Source organism: Lepidochelys kempii, chromosome 10 (genome assembly GCF_965140265.1).
Source record: "Lepidochelys kempii isolate rLepKem1 chromosome 10, rLepKem1.hap2, whole genome shotgun sequence".
Lineage (NCBI taxonomy): Eukaryota > Metazoa > Chordata > Testudines > Cheloniidae > Lepidochelys > Lepidochelys kempii.
The window spans coordinates 5,062,641-5,085,663 of NC_133265.1; the positions used below are offsets into that span (position 1 = coordinate 5,062,641).

A 23,023-nucleotide genomic window follows, 5' to 3' on the forward strand; every position below is an offset into this window, starting at 1 on the left:
ATTCCTGCCTGGGAAAGGCAAGTGCGAGAAAGGGTTGAACTGCAGACGTTTGAGACCGAAATGGCCCCTGTAGACAGAGCTGAGCAGATAACTCAGAGAGGACAACTGATGCGTCCAATTTAATCTCTTGCTCTGGGCTCTAATCCTGGTTCTGATGTTGACCTGATACTGTATCACTTACTTTCTCTGAGACTCAGTTTCCCCATCGGTAAAACGGAGGGCCATTATTTGACAGCTTCACAGAGCCAGTGTGAGGCTTAACTCAATAGTGCTATAAAATGCTGTGTATGTGCAATGTATTCAGAACCCTAGGCAATGGCAGCTCTAAGCATAGGACTCAGGAGTTCTGGGCTCCCCAGCCTAGGCTCTAAGTCGAGGGAGACAAACCCCTTCTCCTCCTTCTCATGGAATTCACAGTCACATTTCTTGTTGAAATATTGCATCAAAAGGAGCCTCTTGTTTTTTCACTTCCCTATGAAAAATTTCACCAACCACTCCACCGATAATATATGGTCTATAAGGTAAAGATTCCATGAAACCAACTAGTGGAAAGTTCCACATATGGCCACCAAAGGGATTGTGAGGCCTTTCACTGATAGGTGTCTGGTTCCACCCCCAAACATGACTGGAAACACCCTGCTACCATCTGACTGCCCTTAGGCAGCCTGTGTGAAACGAGCTGGAAAAGTCTCAGTCCAATTTCCAAGGGACATGTTGCCAGGTTACTAAAAGCCCCATCGTCATTTGTCCCCCATGCTGACGGAATCAGCAAAGAGGCCAAGGACTGTTTAGCTCTGAAGAATAATCAGCTCCCAACCCCTACCCCTCTTCTCAATTAAAAAAAGAGAGCAGTTTTTTAAAGGCAGATGTGGATGGGAGATTCGATCATCATCTAGTGACTGGGGGGCATTAATAGAGCCCTGCGTGTAAATTTGAACCTAAATTCGTCCACGATCCACGAACATGGTCCACAGATATCCACAGATTTGCAGGGCTCTAGGCATTAAGAATCTGAACAGTATTGTGAGCATGAGGTACAATGTAAATCCATCAAAGAAACCAAAAATCACAGCTGGCATCTTTGCACCCAGCACTTCCCATCAGGTGAGGGGGTGGGAAAGCAATGCACTGGGATCTTCTTGTTAAATGCTTAGGGCCATTTTTCACCACCCTGAGTGCCTTGTCTGGCTTTTTCTCATCGCAATTTACTAAAAGCTCTTTAATGGTGAAGTCCCTTTGTCCATCTTCCACGCTCCAGTCGCTGCTGACCAGGAGGGCCTTTAAAAGCTTAGCACCAGCAGCTGGTGGGATTTCCCTTGAGTGACTGATCTGAACTAAAGCCTGTGTTTTCATAGCAGGTTTGCCGGGTTAGTGTGAGCAGATGGGAGAGTCAAGAAATTCCAGCCTGGCCAGTATGTGCTCATTCCTCCTTAAAGCCCCTCCTGGCTTGTCTGGCCTTCCTTGATACGGCAAACAATTGCTCTGCCTTCCACGGTCACTAGGCTGAACACGGCCCTGCAGCTGGTTGCATGGGGTTTAATTGCGCAGTGTGTGTCTGTCTGTGTGTGAGAATCTCCGGTCACTTACTATTGTATCTCCACTAGCATCAAAACCAGCTTCTAAACCACTCGAGGGAACCTCGGTTTGAACATGCTTTGGCTGCTCAGTGTAGACGGGATCAAATGTTGTTTGGAAATTTCAAAGCCAAACCACTTATTGATTGGTTCAAGCGAATACAGGCCAAGCTCCTGTATGGAGAGGGCTGGAGAACTAGGAGGGACCTGCTGTTGCAAGGAGGACAACAAGGTTGGGCTCAGCTGAGGTCACATTTCAGACTGCTGAGGTCACATTCTGAGTGTTAGGAGAGGCCTGGGCGATGCAATGCAATGAGGGTGGTGCACAGAGAGCAAGAACATTCCTGCTGCTCCCTCACTCAGAGCAAGGGGCCGACCCTCCGTTCTGACGCATGGAAGTAGCATCCTAGATGCACGGTGACTCATCCAAGCTTGTGTCTGAACAAGGAGAACATGAAGTTTGACGGGCTAGATTCACCCTCCAGCTCCACCTACAAAGAACCCATGACGCTCAAGAGCAGGTCGGGGAGAGCATGTTACTTCCGTGCCTGTCGCTGGCCTGAGTCTAGGCGACCGGGTTAGGCAAATCACAAAGACAGTCAAAAGTCTCGCTCTGTGTACATGATATGGGGGTATCTGGTTTCAGCTAGTGTGCGTGGAGGGGATGTGGGAGGAGAGTCAGATTTAGGCCATGAATACTGGTAAGAGAGTAACTAGGGAAGATTATGGAGACAGTAACTGGGCTGCAATGAACAAAGCACCCCTTTAAACTATGCTTCATTCTTACATTTCCCTCCAAGATCACCATGGAGGGAATGGTTTATCTCCCTACGGTCCTTATCTGACCCTCATCATTGGAGGCCTCCCCACTGTAATGAATGCATCCTCACAACTCCCCTGTAAGGAAGGATAGTACTACTACTCTTACTCAGGTGGGGAACTGAGCCACAGAGCGACAACGTACTCGCCCCAAGTTCACACAGGCAACCAGTGGGGGAGCATGGAATTGAACCTACTCACTGGACCCTCCTTGGTGTTCCATGGAGTCTGTTCCTTTACCAAAGAAAAGGAAACTTGTCTAGTAGCGTTTGTAGAATGGAGATAATTCCTCGTCAGGATACCGGGAGGAGCAGTGCAGAAAGCTTTGCCTTAATTTAAGGGGCTAAGGACACTGGCTATTTATTTTTTTAATATGGCAGCATCCTTTTCATGCAACACCCTGTTTGTGTGAATTGAACAGGCCATTGGTACAAGCACGGTGCACACTTAGTGGTTTATTACAGAAATGTCCACAAATGCATTAACAATAAACAACAAGGATTATCCCAAGGTTTACAAAATGTCACAAAACACTCCCACCAAAACTACCCACGCCACATTATAAATATATAAATAGATCGACCTAGGGCTCCTAGCAAATTACCCCAGGGAAGTAACCGTCAAATCTCTACCACATGATAAACACAGATGAGGAGCTAAAGGAGAGCAAACACTGTACAATGGAGTTCAACGGTGGAAGCAGTGTAAAAGCGTTACTGCAAAATATATTTCTCAATCCACAATTCATAAAATTTCAGGAAAAAAATATTCATCTCTGATTCCTGCAACACTGGATAAAAGTGCAATACATAAAGTCTAAACCCTCCCAGGCGTGCAGAACAAACAGGGGATGCTGTGGTCTTTGCACCAACATTTGGTCCACAGGGTTCTGAATGGAATGTTTTCAAGACTTTAAATATTTGGGACAAGTTTTGTCCGTCAACCGGTGAACAAACACTAGGGTGTGCTCACCTAACCAGTGAGGTTCCCCGTACAATGGCTTACTTTCCTCTTTGCGTGTATGGGTGGGGGAGAGTGTGAGTTATGGGTCACCACAGCGAAGACAAATTGAGATCTTCATGGCCAACGGGCAGCCACACTCCAATGTGAGCCAAACGGCCCCCACCACACACACCGCTGCTGAGCTGGTAGGATTGATGCTGAGCATATCTCAGCTGGAAGACACTTTCTATATGTCTTATGGGGTACAATTCACCCCAGTGTACGTGCCCTGCACAAGGCCCTATGTTAAGGGCATAAGTGTTGCCAGGACTTTCTGTGTGATCTCTCCACCACAGTGAATTTCACCTTCCCACACTGATCAGGGAAGTCACTTACTCAGTATATTGGTGCTAATCATTGGCTTACAGTTTAAGGAATCTCATCAGGCTACTTCCCAACAGGCTCCACTCCCTACGCTTCCCTCATCACTGTGCATATGTGTGACAAAGATAGGTGAGACTGGGACCATTATTGGTAAGAGTCTTAGAGGTTTTGTCCACAGAACTTCTCATCCCTGGTCCTCTACTTCCACAAACATTCTGTCTGCCTCCAAACAGGCAGCTACCATTAGCCTGCATAGCTGCGATACGTAACCTCCAGCCAGTAATGCTGATAATCAGGACTGCCCTGAGCCAGTGCTAATGCTATTCCGTGAATTGCTTCCCAAGATCATGCCTCAGCAAACTGATGCATGTCACATCTTTTGACTAACACAATCTCCAGCAGTCTCTGGAGCAAGAGATATGTTCTCTACTGGGTGAGCCTCTGCCTGCCTGGCAAAATACCAGCAGCTGAACTAGGATACTCAATGGGGACGGTCCGATACTAAAGCAAACCAAGCTAGAGTCTCTGCTTCCTGTAGCTACTAAAATTTGCTGAATGCTTTGCTCCTAACAAATGTCCCTCAGCATCAATTCACATTCATTGATCACCTGATCACTGCTTCAGATATGAGTGGGAACAGTGTAGGGAAGAACCATGAAAAATAATGACCCACCAGGTATTAACTGGCCCTAACTCTACGACACACACACAAAATGTCAAGCAATAAAGTGCCAAACAGGAAGATTCTCCTATCAGTGCATCAAAAGCTCGGATGATGAACTGTTATCTCAAAGACCCATTTCATAGCAATTCCATACAGCTACTGGAAGCTGCAGGGACACATATGCATCCACTGGTGCAATGAGATGTAATTCTCTAAGACACAAATCCTCCTCCCGATGGGTGTGTCAGTCTGAGCTACATGTTCTCCAGAAGGAGAACATACCAGCTACAATGCTGGAAACAAGCGAGCCTGCGTGCATTACATTGGCAGCTGAGACTATACTGAGGATGTATCAAATGGCATCCATGGAAATAGGTGGCCAGAGCCATTCTGAGGGGCAAAAACTAAGGATGATTTAAGTGACCCAACAGAACATTTATGTTTCCATGTCCCCTGGAGAGCGGTGAAGTTCTTTTCACCTCTCCCAGTAGATTTGTCAACTGGGGGAACAGACAAGGTGGGTGAGGGAATCTCTTTTACTCTGACCTTAAGAAAAGCTCTGTAGAAGCTCAAAAGCTCATCTCTTTCACCAACAGAAATTGGTCCAATAAAAGATATTCCCTCACCCACCTTGCCTCTCTAATATCCTAGGATCAGCACGGCTATAACAACACTGAAACAGTGTGCACTGTCAGATCCACAATAGACTGGGGATTAAGGGACCCTAAAGGCATGCACTGATGTGACAGCTCAGTGCTTAGATACTAAGGTGACTTGTGCTACGTAAATAGGTAAGATACACAGGTCACAATAGAACTGAATGGGTGATTGTTGTTTATTGTCCCAATAATCTATGGACTGTCTCACAGAATTCCATTACAGTTTTATTCCATTATTTTAAAACTACCGTTAAAAGCCAAAGGAAAAAATTAAAACACAAAAATGGCAAGTACAGCAACACTGAAGATTTGAATTAGATTTGCAAAGCAAGGAAATTCTCGGTTAAGGCTTCCCTTCAACTCTTGACTCTCCCAGAACAGAGACCCTGAGTCCCAGCCTTCCTTGCTGTGGTTTGTGTTCACCAGCCCCTTAACATTCCTTTAGTTTTGTGTGTTTTTCCTCTAGTCTCACTGCTGAAGTCCTAAGACAATTTAAACAAATGGTCTGTGATACCTGAGACTGCCTAAGGCACCATCTAGTGATGAAAGCCAGGAAGTCCCCTTTTCAGAGTAGCAGCCGTGTTAGTCTGTATCTGCAAAAAGAACAGGAGTACTTGTGGCACCTTACAGACTAACCAATTTATTTGAGCATAAGCTTTCATGAGCTACAGCTCACTTCATCGGATGCAAACTGTGGATGAAGTGAGCTGTAGCTCACGAAAGCTTATGCTCAAATAAATTCGTTAGTCTCTAAGGTGTCACAAGTCCTCCTTTTCTTTTTAGGCAGTACCCTGTCACAGGCAATAGAAGAACAAGGTGATTCTCATGAATTTACTTAGGATTGTGTTTGTCTGCTGAGAATTGCCTGGAATGCCAATTTTTAGTCACAGCAGGAGTGACATGTGCAGGCAAGAGCGGGCTCTTAGAAAAGGAGCATATAAGTAAAGTATGTAATAAAATCTCACCACCTGTAGGGAAACTTTTTGGGGCATTGGCTATTTTTAATCTGCTACTGGTGCCGGTGTACTAGAAGTGTGATGTTACAAATATCTGAGACCGACAGCACTGCAGAACTGTTCAAGGACTGTATTCAGTGTCAAATTTCCTTAGAAAGTTTAAAATTCATTAGTATTCATCAATTTAAAACCTTTTAAGAATAAAAGTGGTCTAAATGCAGACTTGGGAAAGGTAGTGAGTCCTACCCTCCAATAAGAGGACCCTCCCAGATGCTCTGTTTCACTGGGGTTTACCCACATTGGCAAAGCACATGGCCGGTTGGCAGGACTCTCATCCTTTTAGTGGGATCAATGCAAAATGCTGCAGGATACTTCCTCATACCCTGCACTGGAAGACAGCAATAGCTAACAGGACTCAGTGAGTGGACATGATCAGTAGATGGGAACGGGGAAGTGAAAGCAGATCCAAAGATTCCACCCAGAAAGGCGTAAGGTCCACACCTTCTCGTCTCCATTACTGATTCCCTTTAAACTGATTGTATCCTGGCAATGGTTGAGTACTACAGGTTTGAAAGGCGCTCCACCGTTCCCTGCACGAGCGCCCTAAAATGGATCAGCTCTGCTGAACCCCTCCCAGCAGTTTAGCGCTAATACAGAGTTGCAGGCCACTGGGGCTTCTGCCTCATTTCTGGTATGGTGCACACCATTCAAATCCCGTAGCTGAGTTGCAGAACAAGGAGAATGTGCATCCCGTGGTGGGGTGGAGCTTGACTCGCAATAAACAAAATCCTACTTGATGCTAAAATAAGTCAAATCTCAGTCCCAGAAACGAACCCTTGGAGGATTCATTCTAAGATAGCTCGGCATAAAAACGTGCTGACGTGGAGGTGGTGTTGGGTCCTGGGATGGGGGGGGGGATTGTCTGTCACGTCCCACAGCGAGAAATGGAATATTGGGTTTGAAATGCACAGCAAGAGCAGCATCTCATGCCAAGGCCCACTCCGCCAACCACTGCTCACACTTGGCTCGTTCTTCCTCTGTCTCCAGGCTCTTGGCTTTGCTCGGCATCTCTTCTCCTCCACTACGAAGCAATGCTTCCTGGTTCCTCTCCTCTTCCTCTACCTGGATAGTCTTGTCCTTCAATTCCTGGAGCATCTCGTCCAGTCGGTGCACAGTGTGGTGAGGGACCCAGTTGCTATCCAGAGAGGTCAGAAAGGGGTCAGGAGCATTCACCTCAATCAGTTCCTTCCTGGTAGGGATCCGCAGGTAGTAGGCATGGAGCATCATTCTGTACGGGTTACTGTCCTTCTTAAAGCTGTACGTGAAGTCTCCCACTATGGGGTGTCCAGCGGCACTGCAGTGGACCCGGAGCTGGTGTGTCCGGCCTAAATGCAACACAGGAATGAAAGAGTAAAGGGCACAGAGTTCAAACGCTGACATTGAATCCCTGGCTCTTGATGCCCATGATGTTGGGAGAGAATGCATCATACTCTTTGACCTTTGGAGACCTGGGCTCAAGACCCAATTTAGGTCATGACTGACAATGAGTTTGACTTTCATCTCATCCTAGCCCCTAAATGCTTCTGGTCCACAGTGCAGAACCAAATCACAACAGTAGAGACAAGGCCCAGGACTGCAAATGCCAGATGACTGGGGTTTCTCCCTGAAGGACATCCTGCTCCTTCCCTCTAGCTCTCTTGCCTCAGAGAGACTCTCAATATTTTCGCTGATGAGACACACCCAGCGCCACTGTCAGGGTGAGTCAGCAAAACAGCTCTGCACCCTAGTCAAGGCCCTAAGGCCTGGCTCCCTCTAACATAAGAAACAGTGCCATGCTGGGGTTGCCTCAGCCCTCCAGCACTTACCTGTCAGTGGTTGTAGAAGCACTTTAGTTGCCGGGTCACCACTATATGAACCATGCTCGAGGACGCTTAGCTCTGACTGGCAAGGCTTTGGATTTTCACAGCCTAAAACAAGATGGGAAATAGGAGTTCAGCCATATCCATCACAGCTGCCAGTCTCATGAGACAAACCACCAAGATAACAGTGCAAGGAAAGGACACTGGGTCTGATCTATGAGCAGGCTTACCTTCTGTCCCTTCAATACACATCATGTGGGTCATGCCCTCTGTCGTGTTCTTCCCTATGGCATAACGGATCGTCATTCTGCTTTCACTCACGTGGCCCCTGACCTGCAGCACAGAAGAGTTAGTTAGTTAGTTAAGGGGACAAACCAACCCCTGAAACTCAGCTCAGAACAATTCCAGGCCACTGGAAAAAACAAAACCCAGAAATAAATTGCAATTTAACAATTGAAACCTCTTCTGAGCCATCAACTCTGGGCACAACTCTTCCCTCAAGAAAACAGAAACTTGACACAAAAAATCATGCTCTCACAGAAGGCGGCAAAGTCCCAGCACCAAAGAACTTACGATCTAAGGTTTCGATCCTGGAACTGACAGCGCGCACGCAGACCACTGCATCTCTGTAGAGCCCACTGGACTCCAATGCGTCTACTGTGTGCTGTCACTTTCAGCATCAGACCCGGAGTACTTGATTCTAAATGTCAATGGCGGCAGCATCCAACTGTTAATTCGACACAGAAAATAGAGTTCAGACATGTGATTCACACAAAGAATACCCACTCTGGAAGCAATACTAATATAGCCATGTACACACACATACACATATATAAAATCTTGGGTGGGTTATCATAGAGACTTTTGCACTAGTGCTTCCTAACACCTGCAACACTAACAGTGGGTATCAATAATTACCTCTAGTCACATCAATAGTACTTCCTAAGATGCCTCTCTGAGGACATGCTTGACATCCCTCAGTTCTGCTGGACAAATTGATTCTGTCTCAGAAGCAATGCCAAGTGACATTTACTCAACGCATGTTCGTTTTCTCCTGAGATACCATCCAAATGTCACTGATAATAAGCCGTTTGTCTGCAACTGGCTTTGAATTAATAACTTGGCCAGATTGCTAGGCAAAGGATTCCCCTCAGCTCATATCTATAAGCACAAAACTATATTCACACAACAGTTGTCTCTGAAACATCTGGGGCTAACAACAGCCAATAGTGGGAAAGTGACATTGCATACACTGTTATTACACAGGTGCACTGGAGCTGATCTCTCTATGGCATTTCTTTCACTCCAGGCTCCCTAGTCTCTATTCATATTTTAAGCATATGGTTAAATCACATCGACTTCTAAGTTAAACACGTGCTTAAATGCTCTGGTGAGTCAGGATGTAAGCACTAATTACCATCTTTTTTCAACTGTGCTCGCCGTTGTTATTAAAGAGATTAGAAACATTTCATGAAAACTGAAGTTCAAAAGGGAGTAACACACAAGACCACAGGAAATCACACACGTTTATCCTCAGCTACTAAGATGAAGGAATCCTTGTATTTAAGGAATTAAATAATCTTGGAGTATTCCCCCCACCCCAAAGCGGCTGCCTTCACTCAAGATTGCTTCAAAACCAAATCGTTGTGATCTCTGCAGAGTTATGTCAGCTCGTACACCAAAAGATTACTGGCATATTTATACCGACTGATTTTCAATGCTGATTTAATCATGCCAAAGGTTTTACTGTAGAGCTGCCCATGGAGGGAAGTACTTAAATCTCCTCAGATATGAAGCGAACAGTACAATCAGGGTTTACCTATTGTTCGGTGAATCAAGCTAGGTAGAAACAATGGAACTACCAAACTGCTTGACTAATGCATGAAACCTTCACCCCTGGGTTACCTTTAAAGCTTTGTGGATCTGTTTTCTTTTGGCATGCCCAGTATTCAGCCAATTACCAGCAAGTCCAGACCCTCACAATACTACAGGGATTTCCTTATTTGGTGCCAGTGAAAGGTGCCAAATTGGCAGACCTGGAAGACGCTCTTCTCCACATGCAGGAACGGTCCAGCATGCACATTGCCAGTGCGGATAACGTATCATCTCACCAACGGCTGGTACAGATCACTTCTATCAGTGATCAGACTCCAGTCCATTCGATCCTTCGCTTGCCTCGTCAGAGTACCACCACGGGGACTGCTGATGGAGTGGTTTACTCTATTGAGACCCACTGGTAAGACCACAGTTGTCAGAAGGTAATGACGTGGCAGTAACTACCAAGATGGGCTGGACTGAAATTGTTGGATTAGGGAGGAAAGGATCTATGTCCTATTGCAAATCCTCTAAACCACCTACTCTCCTGGGCAATGCTGGATTTTACATCCTCAGTGTGGGCCAGGTTTTAAGACGGCTCCTCCGTGAGCAAGCTCCAATCTCATCACCAGGACATATGACATTCTGGTTTAGTTCTAGCTCTTAATCACCAGTGCTGCTGCTGAACAGCTGTGAGCCAGATGTGCCTTCAGAATCCCAACCTTAACCAAAAACGGCTGAGGACACACTACCGGTTTATACGCCTCGGAGAGTAACACTGCCATTAGAAGGGCAGGATGCAATGAATGGTGGCTGAGAGGACGTGGACCATGACAGAGCGGGCTACGCTTACCAGAGCGAGGTAGGCCTTGGTCACCATCCGTTCCTTAAAACACTTGTACGCGCTACCGGCAGCCGCTTTATTGAGAGCAACGCAGAGGGCTCCACTGGTGGAAAAGTCTAGCTGGTGGCAAAACCTAGGAGAGATAGATAGTGCAAGGGAGGGTCAGAAACACCCTCCATGGGATTCTGAAAAGCCACAGCTGGCTCTGTCACCCATACAGCAGGAGTCTGGTGTAATGGTTTAAATACAGGGCACTGAGTTTGGGTGCCTAACTCCCATAGGCTACTTTGAAAATCCCACCCTAAAAGGCTAATCTATGGTGCTGGGGTACATCTAAGTACATGCTGGATCTTGGCCCAAGCCCAGGCCCACACCAAGAGCTTGTAGTCCAGATCTGCCCAGCTCTGAAGATGCAAAGCCTTATGTAAGTGCTCAGCATACTCTCAAGACAGCCCATTCTTAAAGGGACACTGGCAACTTGAATTTTCTTTTACTGAAATAGTTACAGATAATCCTCATTGCTGGTAGAGCACCATTTCAATGGGATGTCTTGTACCTTATTTATCTATATTAATTGTAAGTGCTTTTAATTCTCAGTTTGGTTTTTCTGTAGTGCCCATTATCGCAGTATCTAGGGCAAGCTGCTCAGAGGATGGAGGCTTTCCACTGATAAGGGAAAGGGATTCCGAATGTCCCAGCAGTCAGCCCACCTGGAGCAGTTTGCAGTCAGGATCTCAGTACTTAGGCCTTTATCCTCAAATGATTTCTAATGATTTCAGTGGGAGTTACGTGCCTAAATACCATTGAGGATCTGGGCTCCAGTGGATAATTTAGATCCACCAAGCACTGTCTGTGTGTGATGGATTCTGCTCTTTGCCGGTCCCAGGTTTCAGGAGTGATTCTAGCTTTACCTTCTCCCTCTTTCCCCTTCTCCTTGCTTTCTTGGCTCCCATTACAGTGGGGCACGGTCGCATGTTCTGAAGGTGGCCAGGTTTTGGTTCAGACGAATCTGCTCTGGTAGCTCATTTTAAAGTCGATTGCCCTGGCCTGTGACTGTTTCATCCCTGGCTCTCTGCGTCCTAGTCTTGCAAGCTCATGTTCCTGGAACATCTCAGCTGTCTCGGAGAGGACGTGCATTTAGAGCATTGGGATAACATCTCTGTCGAGCTGAGATGAACGTTGCCCTTCCGTGCTCACTTACCTGAAGCCATAATACGTGTCTGGGTCAGCCAGCTCTGGGAAACGGTACTTCAGCTGGCTCTGCAGGGTCAGCTTCTCATACCACATCTTGCTGTCGATGCGAACATCCCAGTGCTTGTTGACCACAATGAAGTCAGAGCTCTGGTACAAGATGGACAAGTTATCAATGCTGCCCGGCTCCATGGCCCTTTGAAGGGAAGTAAGCGTTCAACCTTGGGAGCGTGCTCTTTCGTTTATAAAATCCTTCAAAACAAAGCAAAAAGCATCAAAATCCATCAAACATACACTGGACTTCTGTGACACGGTGCAGAAGCATTGTCGCACTCCAGCCGTTGAAAGCTCCACACCTCCCTTCGTCCACTCTCTTCGATTGTTTGTCACGCCCCCTTGATGTGTCTTCTCATAGAAAGACTCCTTGGGGCCGGGACTGTCTTTTATTGTGTTAATACAGCAACGATGACAATGGGACCCTGACTGAGGCACGATCATAACACAGGTAATTAATAATAGTGAGCACACCCACCTGTTGTGGGATGTACAGCGATGTGGTGATGTTCATGGTTTCCCCACTTCCAGCTGTGTACAAAGGGCAGTGAACCCTCTCACTTCTACTCTCTATGCAACATTTAGGAGTCACAATGCGGTTGTATAGCGCCTAACACAACGGGGTCCTTGTCCAAGGCTGGGGCTCCTAGGTACTACCACAATACAAATAATTTATAATAACGAGCGCACCCTGTGGGATTTACGTGGGGGATTTACGTGGGGGGAGGGGGGGCAGATACACTGCACTTGCTGAATTTCAGACAGGCTTTTGCACTGGCCATGATTGAAAGGATGCAGTCAACTCAGACTAGGCCCAAAATTTAGATGGTGTAAAACAAAGCTTCTACAAAACCCAAGAGAAATGTTACTGTGCCATTAAAAAATGTATAATCCATGGGAAAAAGCCATTTTGAAAGATATATATACGATCTGTTTATAGCCCTGCATTGGCTGAAACTGAAAAACTGCAGCCCTAAATACAAAAGTGAAAGTCACTTCACTGATCAAGCTGTGAGCAATGCAAAATGTAAACACAAGCCATCAAGAGTGAAAGGTAACTTGGATTTTTAAAATCCTTTCCGTTACAACCTCAGGCGATGTCTTTGCACTACAGAAACTGCTGGTACCTGAATCCGTGATGTCAGTAATATAGGCAAAGAATGGTTTGTTAACAGTGGATGGTTTTAAATTGGACAGTGTGCATTTAATGTCAGAAACCAGTGTGACGGGAACACAACATGCGTTGTGCTCCTTCACCGCCACTGATTTTTAGATACAAAATAAACCACCTGCCGTTCAGGCTGAATGACTGAAAACGGAAACGATTCTACCCGCGAACCCATCCAGCACCTCCAGGGCACAATACAAGATTGTCCCCTACACTATACGGTATATTCTCCTGGGTAGTCTGAGCGCCTGTCAAAAATGAGGCTTGCTTTGGTAGCAGTCAGCATCCAATGATGCACAGCAGGAGAAAAAAAGGGATGCAGGCCCCAGGTGTTGTTGGTACCCACATCCCGTTGTGGGTACCCGCTGTGGGTATCCCGCACAGGTAACAACCCCCTTCATCCACCGCTTCTTGCCACTGACCCCTCCCAACGAGGGGCGCTTATTTTAATGTACGATGAGGCCCATTGAAGGATAACGTGCCCTGAGCCTAGTCAGTGCGTCCTCCTGCCGCCCCCAGCCAGGACTCAGCGGGCCTCCTGGGCAACTTCTTCTTGAGACAGCGGCTCCAGCTGCAAAACCAGCAAAAGCGAAGGGGCGAGGGTCCCTGCAGGGGAGAGAAATGAGGACATTCGTGCAAACCCCTCCCCCGCCTTTTTGCGCTGGCCCGGGGGGGGGGTCCCCCAGCAGCGAAAACCTGCTTCCAACGCACCCCCGAAATGCACCGAGCGCGACCGACCTGCCGAGGCAGCTGCTGCCCTGCGCCCTGGGGCTGGCGGAAAGGCGCCGCGGCTACATTGTTTCCAGCCGGGAGCGGCGCGAGCCCGGGCCGCGGCGCGCGGAGGGCGAGGCAGCCAATCAGCGGCTCGCGAGGCGGCGGGATGGAACGTTACCCGGAAGGGCAGGCGAGGCGCGCGAGCCCGGCTTGCAGTTGCAAGAGGAGGCCGGGCGGTCGGCGGTGCCAGGCTGGGGGAGCGGAGCTCAGCTCCGGGCCGGGCTCATGGAGGAGCCGGAGCTGTATGGCATCGAAGATGAGTTCGACCGGCAGTTTGCGGACGAGCTGGAGGTGCTGGCAGAGATGGGAGGTGGGTGGCGCTGTGTGTGGCCGACACCAGCTGCTGGTTTGTTTGTAGCGTGTTGCCGTCATGCTTGCACTGGCATGGCAAGATCTGCGGGGCGAGAGAGGTGGGGCCCCCTCCGGCCCCTGGCGGAGCTGAGTTCAGGATGGCAAAGCCGGGGCTGCCTAGTGTTATCAGGAGATTCAGCCTTGGTCCAGCAGCCAGTCCATCAGGAAGGGGTTTATCATGCTGTGGCGGTTACCTAATGCCCTTGTGCATAGTGACAGGTTTCAGAGGGGCAGCCGTGTTAGTCTGTATCAGCAAAGAAACCGAGGAGTACTTTTGGCACCTTAGGGACTAACAAATTTCTTCGGGCATAAGCTTTTGTGGGCTAAAACCCACCTTATCGAATGCAGTGAAGTGGGTTTTAGCCCCCGAAAGCTTATGCCCAAAGAAATTTGTTAGTCCCTAAGCTGCCACAGGTCCTCATTGGTTTTGTTTTTTTTTTTTTGCTTGTACGTAGTGTTGGTCTTGGATGTTGACTAGTCTCCCTGCAAGTTTTAAACTTGAGTAACAGTGAATTTTATCTGAGGGTTTTACGTGATAAAAACGTGTGTGGTACATTTCTTAATACAATCACCAATACTTAGGTTCCATCTCCCTGGGGCAAGCAACCATGTCTAAACTTGCTTCTAGCTGGACGGACCTGGAACTTGGCTTGACTAGCAAATGTAGACGGAACCCACCTGGATATTAAAAGAAACCTGTTCACTCTCAGCTGGGCTAAAGGACTAGTTTAGTGCTATGCCTGCTGGCTGGCCGGTGTTGCAGTCTGGTTTGGCATCTCCTTTGCTAAAATTGGGCTTATTCATGGCTGCTTCCCCCCCATGCAGAGGGGTCACCTCATATCGCTGTCGTTTTTTTTAAAATATCCCTTTCAGATGTCCCATCTCAGCTGTTGGCCCCGAAAGTCTCCCAGCTCCGGAGCAGAAAGCAGACGTTTGAAGAAGCCATCACAGCCGGGGATGGGGTTAAGGACTCTGCTGCTCTAAATTGCAAGCCAGGCCAGGAAAAGGACTCTCAACACCAGACAAATGCCGCGGAGAGTGCTGGGGAGGCTAACCCAAGGAAGCGGCATCTAGAGCATATTCTGCATGAATCCGAGGAGGAGGAGGAGTGTTTGGGGAGCTTGCCCCCTCGCCAGCCTCCTGCTGTGCTCAGTACGTTTTGGAAATGCTCTTTGGTTAGCTTTATATACCTGTAGGCCAAGGCCCTTTTGTGCTTCCCTTTGCCTCCACCTAAATGGCTTCGTAGCGGCTGATTCCCTTTGCAGCTCAGACTATTGGCATGACGCTGGATTGGCCAGCTTGCCATGTTTGCTGTTACCTAGTGGGTAAAGCGGACACCTCCCACCCGTCTCCCAAGCCCACGTTCCTCTTTGAGGCACCTGAAGTTCATTTCCCAGGGTGTCTCAAAGGTGGGCCCTAAGCAGGCCACAACCGTGTAGCCTTGCGCTGAAAAATTTACTTTACGGATCTCTCTAATTCAGGAAACGTTTGTGTGTGTGTCTTGGCAGGACAATCTTGGAAACTCGGCCTTCCGGTGTCTGTTCTTGTCTCTGTTGTTGACTCTTTGGGCAAGTCAGTTTGCCTTACTGTTTCTCAGTTGTCCATCTGGTAAAAGGGGATACAAGGAGATGTGAAGCGCCGTTCACGAATGCTTATAAAGTGCATTGAGATCTTTGGATGAAAGGAGTTGTATTAGCGCTCTGTAAATACCCTGCTTTGATCGGCATTCCCTCCCCCACTTCCCTTTGTGTCTAACAGCTCCTAAGCCAAAGCGACGAAGACTTGAAGCCGTTAAGAAGCTGAATTTTGGTGCGGAGGACAAATTGGCCTCTCCTGATTTCCCCCAGGACGACATTACCCTGCCTCCTTCCCCGGGGGACTGCTCCAAACCACAGAGTGCCAGGTTAACGGGATTTGGATCCTTTTCTCGTTATTTTGTCACTGTTGTGAGGAAGGCCCTTGGCAGTCAGTAATTTTAAATCTTGGAGCTAAACTTGTGCAGTAAACTAAAGGTCGTTGGAAGCTTGGGGTCAGATGTCCATTTAGGTTACAAGGGAAAACGAGTTGGGTGGCTTTATCCTAGTCCCTTTTTGTTTCCACTTCACACAACAGCGCAGGTGGTTTCTGCTCCAGAGAGACCACTCGCTATCTAAACTTTCATACCATACTCATTGCAGTGACATTTGAGTGCCTTGCTTGGGCCTGGCAGGAGCTCGAGGTCAGGTTCAGGGGCTTTGACAGGGCAGGAAGAGCAGGACTGGACTAACAGGATATGCGGGGAGTCAAGGTTGAGGGTCGGTAGAGTGGTGTATGGGGGGGACTGTAATATCAGGACAGAAGCTGTGTGGGTGACGAGACTACAAAGTGCTGAAGACCAGCACGTAGGTACGTTGGCAGAGCCGTGTGGAGGGCGCCCAGTGCTAGAATAGCTGGGAATGCTGCATGACAGGCTTTGTGTGGATGACCGAGCTTTGTTAGGTGGAAGTTTGCACAGCGTTTTCCTGCTTGTATTTGTTGCCATTTTCTGGTGACCTAGAAAGGCCCATGAAATCTGATTTGGGGTGTATTAGATTTGAATGTTTTGGTACATTGAGTTTAGCCTGCTGGGAATGTGATTTCATGGGCACTTTCTCTTGTGTCCCTGTCTTAAAGGAGTCCAAAGTTCCTGAGCCCGGATAGCATGGAAGTGAGCGACATGGTTCCGCTGTGCGTGACGCCACCCCCTAAAAAGGATCCGAAACGGGTTCTCAAGCGCCCGCCCATCCTGGAGGACTATGTCAATGTGACTTCCGCTGATGGCACCAGAGTCTTCATGGTTCTGAAGGAAGATCACTCCAGAATTGGAGTGAAGGTAAGATCTGGCAACTGGAGACTGGGTTGGTTAGGTTGTTCTGTGGCCTCCAATGCAATGATGGAAGCTGAGTAACTCTAGAGTCTCTTGCTAAGGGTGAAATATGAACCTGTGCTTTGTAAATACTAGTGCAGTCTCTGATCTTTACAGCTCCCCAACCATCTGGGCTGGAACGCACAAAGACCACTTCATTTACTGGGGGTTCCTTTTTCCTACCTAAAGGAGCAAGTGTCTGAAGAGGTATGGTACCCAATTCCTATTTCTAGCTCTTTCTCTCAGCTAGCAATTGATATTTCTAGGGTCAGGCATCAACGACCTGAATCTTCAAGTGTTTGTTAATTCTGGGTGCCTCGATCTTTAGTTTCCATACAGCTTAAGCTCCTGCAGTTCTGACTGTAGTTTGTGGAACCTATGAAAGAATTAAGCTATCAGTGTGTCAAGCTGGGTACCCAGAATTAGCAGACACACCTGAAAATCAAGGTTCCGGATGTTCTAAAGTATCGCCAGCAGGTGTATTTTTCTGATCTGCTGCTTGCTTCCCTTTTGATGGTAGAAGTTAGAGATGGAAAAAGACTGTGGTAACATTTCCAGAAGAACGTAAGTGACTTAGAGCCAAAGTCCTGTTGGCTTTCAATGAGAATTAGTCTCCTAAATTCCTAAGTCACTTTTCAAAATGGGATGTAGTCGCTTACATGCTTTGGAAAATGTCACCCCTAGTAAATGTATTCCCTGTATTATGTTCTTAAGTGCTTTGCCCACTTAACATGACTCAAATAATGTGTGAGATGGCTTCCCCTGCTTCCCTTTGAGTCTGTTCTGTTGGACTAACCCTTCTCCTTCCTTTCCCATATGAAATGTTTGGTTTCCAGGCATGGCTCCATATAGATTACCATCAAAAAGCAGATCCTTAAGGAATGTAGTCTCCTTGCAGAACGAGCACCATGCAGACTGAACTCTAGCTAGGTCTTTAAGACAGTCTGGCTGGATGGCCAGTCTGTGTCCATCACTGGTGATCCAAGGTTTCGTTGGTCACTTTCACCTCCGTGTCAGAAAAGCTCTTGGCTGTTTCAGCTACCAAGACAATTGACCAGATTGTAACAGGTGGTCCTGCCTCAGTGTAAACACCCTCAGGATGTGAATGTACCGACCCCAGAGGGACCATATAGATTATATCCAGCAACAAATTTACATGATTCATTTTTCTTTCTTGTGTGGATAGAACACTGAGATCAAAATGAGCTAGGAGAGGGTAGCACTCTGTAAACTAGCTTTTTTTGTATATGGTAGATCGGAAAACTTGGTTCTTCAGAATTGGCCAGATGGCCTTCTTGAGGAGCATGCAGTCAGTGTTTGAGTGCTCAGCCTCATTCATACTTGCACCAAAGGACCCACCAGACGCACACAGATTGTTTTATTGCAAGCACAGATGGAGACCTTTCGAAAACGTGGCCTCAAATATCGTGTCCCTGAACAGCCAGGTCTGGAGAATGCCCACCGGAGAAGTGACGTATTTTAATATATGGATTTTAATTCTTGGACTAAAGCAAAATAGTCATCACGGCATAACCTCCTTGCCACCCTGCCAGGCAAAGAGCATTAGTTATGAAATCCCTGCTAAGTCACCAGCCATGTATTAGAGCATTTCTGACCCCCATCGCACCCCTGTTTGTTTTTAAGCGTCGGAGGCGGGTTTTGGAGGCATCGCAGCGGCTGACCGAAATATTAAACAGGTGGGTCATTTTGGCAATTCTCCTTCTGTCCTTCTAGCATCTACTGCCAGGGTTCTCACACGTCGCTCTCTGGTGCCGCTTCCGTCACCACTATGAGGCTTCTGTTGGGACTCAGCCACTGATGCTTCCTGCTCATTGGAGCCTGCTCTAGAGGGTTTCTTTAGGTCGAAGAATGGCCTTGTGGTCCAAGACATGAACTGGAACTCGGGAGATCTGGGTACAATTTCCAGCTCTGCCGCAGATTTCCTTGGGCATGTCACTTAATCACACCATGCCTTAGTTCCCCATCTGTAACATGATCATCCTTTTTCGCTTGCTGTTTGCCTCTCATGTCTATATAGACTGTGAGCTCTTTGAGGCAGGGATGGTCTCTTACTACATATATGTACAGCAGCTAGCGCAGTGGGACCCTGATCTCAGATGAGGCCTCCAGGTGTTACTGTAATAATGTTTCCAGTAGGGTCCAGCAGGCATGTATTCTTGGCCCTATGCTAGTCAAGATTTTTATCAATGACCTGGAAGGAAACATAAAATCATCACCGATAACTGCAGATGACTCAAAAATTGGGGGAGTGGTAAACAATGAAGAAGGCAGGTCACTGATACAGAGCGATCCGGATCGCTTGGTAAGCTGGGTGCATGCACACAATATGGGTTTTAGTATGGCTGTATGTACATGAATCCATCTAGGAACAAAGAACGTAGGCCATACCTATGGGATTGGGGACTGTATCCAGGGCAGCAGTGACTCTGAAAATAATTTGGGGGTGGAGAATCAGCTGAACATGAGCTCCCAGTGTGATACTGTGACCAAAAGAGCTAATGTGATTCTGGGATGCATCAGCAGGGGAATCTCCAGGACAAGTCGAGAGGTTATTTTACCTCTGTGCTTGGCGATGGTGTGACCGCTGCTGGAAACCCGTGCTACAAAAGTGCCATGCAAACGCCTGTTCTCACTTTCTGGTGACATTGTAAATAAGAAGAGGGCAGCATTATCTCCTGTAACTGTAGATGAACTTGTTTGTCTTAGCGATTGGCTGAACAAGAAGTAGGACTGAGTGGACTTGTAGGCTCTGAAGTTTTACATTGTTTTGTTTTTGAGTGCAGTTATGTAACAAAAAAAATAATCTACATTTGTAAGTTGCACTTTCACGACAAAGAGATTGCACGACAGCACTTGTATGAGGTGAATTGAAAAATACTATTTCCTTTGTTTCTCATTTTTACAGTGCAAATATTTATAGTCAAAAATATTATACACTTTGATTTCAGTTACAACACAGAATACAATATATATGAAAAAGTAGAAAAACATAAAAATATTTAATAAGTTTCAGTTGGTATTTTATTGTTTAACAGTGCGATTAAAACGGCTATTAATCGCGATTAATTTTTTTGAGTTAATTGTGTGAGTTAACTGCGATTAATTGACAGCCCTAAAAAATACCCAAGCCCCATCACCTCTATTTATCCAGTGCAGTCTGTGATCTTTCAAAAAACCTCAACACTGAATAGGTAGAAGTTGCTCAGTGGGCTAGCATGTAGCCCATGACCTGGGGCAGTTAGAGAAATGCGATGAAGGGAGAACTAACTGCTCAGGTGGATTTCTCTAACTGGATTAAGTTAGCTGGATTTAGGATCTCTTCTGTCCTTTTGGTGTTGGATGTTTTGAACCTAGGCTAGTGTTTATAGATGATGACTATTGCCTGATCTTTCCTTTGACTCTGGTACAGGCTCTCATGGGTGGGCACTTTGTGCTCTGAGGTTTTTAATCTCTGCCTTGTTCCTTGCAGTCCCCTCCTTGGAGAGGCTGGAAATGAGACCCCGGAGCCTAATGAGGAAACGGATGGTGCTGACGAGGAGGAGGAATCTGCGCTGCACTGCCTGTGGGTCGACAGATTCACTCCTAGACACTACACGGAGCTGCTCAGTGATGATGTAAGATCTCTATATAAAGTAGACCTGATGGGGGGTTCTTTTTATGATAGTTCTTTAATCCTGGGAGTTTCTGGTGCCAAATTATTGTTGTTTGTGTTATCGCAGCTCCTGGAAACCCCAGCTGAGATCAGGGCCCCATTGTGCTGGGTGCTGCTCATACATATAGTGAGAGATGGTCCCTGCCCCAAACAACCTAACATTTAAATGGCCAAGCGAGACAAAGGGTGGGAGGGAAAACAGGCAGAGAGGTGGGAAGGGACATGCCTAGGTCACCCAGCAGGCCAATGGCAGAGCTGCGCATACAACACAGGTCTCCTGATTCCTAATCCAGTGCTGGGCCTGCTAGATGGTGCTACTACCTCTAACCCAAATGGCACCTTCCATTCAAGAAGATTAAAATGTCAAATGCCTGATTTAGTTAATTATATCCATGTATTGGGACACCCAATTGTGTGTTTATTGAGGGGCTGGGGTGGGGAGAAATCCCTACTGCCTCCTGAAGGCTCGAGTCTGATCTGCTCAGCTCGTTGGTTGTTTCATGTGTGCACATGGAAAAGAACCTCCCAACCGAGATCTTTGCGGTCCATAAACGGTAGCTTTTTAAGCTACAGAGGAGGATACTTTCAGCTCTGTACATGGGAGGCTCTCTTGCACTCGTCTGTTTCTCATTTTCTGCTCAGGCAGATCCTTCAAGCTCCTTTGATTATTTATCCTTCCCCCTTTCCTCCTCTGTCATTCAGTACACAAATCGCTGCCTTCTGAAATGGCTGAAGCTGTGGGACGTGTTGGTCTTCGGGAGGGAAAAACCCGTGAAGAAAGCCAAGCCGAGTGTTGACGCTCGCCCTCCATTCAAACAGCCCAAGGAGCAGCAGAACAAATGGAGAAGTAAGGCACAATTCACAGAAGAGATTCTGGAAGCTGAGCTGGATCACCACAAGAGACCCAAATACAAGGTCCGTATTAGCAGCTTTGCCCCTCCTCTTCCAGCACAACCCTGAGAAATCTGGATTTACTTTTTAGAATTTAAGTGAATTCTTGGGGTTTTACTGTCAACTTCTGCTTGCGCTTGCATTTTGCAAGTTTAAAAAGTGGGATAGCGGCTGGGGTGAAAGGAGACTGTTCCAAGCACAGGCAGCTGCAGCTGGGCGCATACTTGTGCTTGTCCTGTAGTTCAATCTTGTCTTCTGAAAATCCCCTCCACTAGAGGTGACATTATGTACCCTTAAGCAGGCACGATTCCTTCCAGCAGAGGGCAGCGCTGCACAAATACATCATAGGAGGATAAAATCATACACTTGGCTTTATGATTTGGTCAGCTTAGCTCTGTCCCATGAATGGATTTTGAAGGGAAAACAAGAATAGACACTCAACAGCGGAATAGCACTGCATACATCTCCTCTGCTGGATTAAACAGCAAATTAAGGGATACAAATTAAGGTTATGGCAAAGATTGTTTTAAGTAAATACATTGCTGGGATCTTAACCACTTATGCAGAACGTGTCACCCTGAAGGGATCTCAAAGCACTCTACAAACTTAAATATACCATCATACATATTGCTGGCACTGATGCCTATAGTTAAGGATGCCTTATGTGTTCCATTAATGGATTCTCCCATCGCTTTGAATAAGTGAACTGTTTTCATTTGCTTTTATAACTTGGCCAGACTTAGGTATGTAAAATACATAGCTATAGCAATCAGTGCAGCCACTGCTACGGTGGACAGAGGCTGTTGTTTAATAGCAGTACCACAGGATCATTTAGGACAGGAAGTGAAGAAGAATTTCATTGAAATGGCAGGAATTAAATAGGCAAGGTTACAATGACCCAAACTGGGATTTGATCAGGATACTGGGCTAGTGTTGCTGTATAAAGCACCATAGGATCTGAATGCCAAGAAGTTCGTGGAGTCTTGAGAGGTAGAAGATGGGGCAGCTTTGAAGACAGAGCAGTTTTCAGGCTATAGAGCTTTGACCCTTTGCAACATAGACCTTGTTTGGTATCGAGCGACGGTCTCCTGTGCTGGGCACACGGTGTGCATTGCTCTGCATTCCCACTCTCTGCTGTAGGTGGCGCTGCTGTGTGGCCCACCGGGTTTGGGGAAGACCACGCTGGCCCACGTTATTGCCAAGCAAGCGGGATACAATGCAGTTGAAATGAACGCCAGGTGAGTCGGTTCTCCTGCCTGGCCTTCCAGTCTATCCTGGCAGGAGATCTTCAAGGTCGAATAAACTCAAGAGGATATAAATGTCTCCAAACGGCTTTTGTTTCAGTGATGACCGCAGCCCGGACATATTCAAAACGCGGATTGACGCTGCTACTCAAATGAAATCTGTGCTGGGGGCCAGTGAGAAGCCAAACTGCCTGATCATTGATGAGATAGACGGTGCACCAACTGTAAGCCCCATGACTTGGGACCGGGGGGGGCCCAACCTTGGGTTTCATAGCTG

General features: G+C 47.1%; 2 protein-coding genes across 14 annotated transcripts in view; one reads left to right on the top strand and one right to left on the bottom strand.

Annotated features, from left to right (window-relative positions):
- Positions 1-5,775: 5,775 nt before the first annotated feature.
- RPUSD1 (RNA pseudouridine synthase domain containing 1) lies at positions 5,776-13,984 on the bottom strand. Of its 5 annotated transcripts, XM_073361766.1 has the most exons (7): positions 13,668-13,984; positions 12,240-13,535; positions 11,718-11,959; positions 10,526-10,649; positions 8,088-8,190; positions 7,864-7,965; positions 5,776-7,383 (listed from the first exon to the last, which is right to left on the bottom strand). In XM_073361766.1, exons 3-7 carry the CDS (start codon positions 11,897-11,899, stop codon positions 6,983-6,985), a joined length of 912 nt encoding a protein of 303 aa, XP_073217867.1. In that variant the 5' UTR covers positions 11,900-11,959; positions 12,240-13,535; positions 13,668-13,984; the 3' UTR covers positions 5,776-6,982. The 5 variants fall into 5 exon arrangements, with proteins under 5 accessions (XP_073217867.1, XP_073217869.1, XP_073217870.1 ...); XM_073361768.1 differs by lacking the exon at positions 12,240-13,535; XM_073361769.1 differs by having other exon boundaries at positions 11,718-12,407.
- CHTF18 (chromosome transmission fidelity factor 18) overlaps positions 13,806-23,023 on the top strand; it is a 54,709-nt gene continuing 45,491 nt past the window's right edge. For 7 of the 9 annotated variants that reach the window (XR_012161076.1, XR_012161077.1, XR_012161078.1 and 4 more), the window contains exons 1-10: positions 13,807-14,013; positions 14,928-15,206; positions 15,813-15,957; positions 16,707-16,905; positions 17,056-17,145; positions 18,583-18,635; positions 20,429-20,573; positions 21,314-21,526; positions 22,643-22,740; positions 22,847-22,970. Coding sequence is in view for 6 of the 9 variants with exons in the window: in XM_073361746.1 (XP_073217847.1) it covers positions 13,929-14,013; positions 14,928-15,206; positions 15,813-15,957; positions 16,707-16,905; positions 17,056-17,145; positions 18,583-18,635; positions 20,429-20,573; positions 21,314-21,526; positions 22,643-22,740; positions 22,847-22,970 (1,431 nt within the window). In the remaining 3 variants the exon portion in view is untranslated. Of the gene's footprint in view, positions 14,014-14,927; positions 15,207-15,812; positions 15,958-16,706; positions 16,906-17,055; positions 17,146-18,582; positions 18,636-20,428; positions 20,574-21,313; positions 21,527-22,642; positions 22,741-22,846; positions 22,971-23,023 lie in introns of those variants that run through there. The other 2 variants (XM_073361747.1, XM_073361749.1) reach the window with 2 other exon arrangements.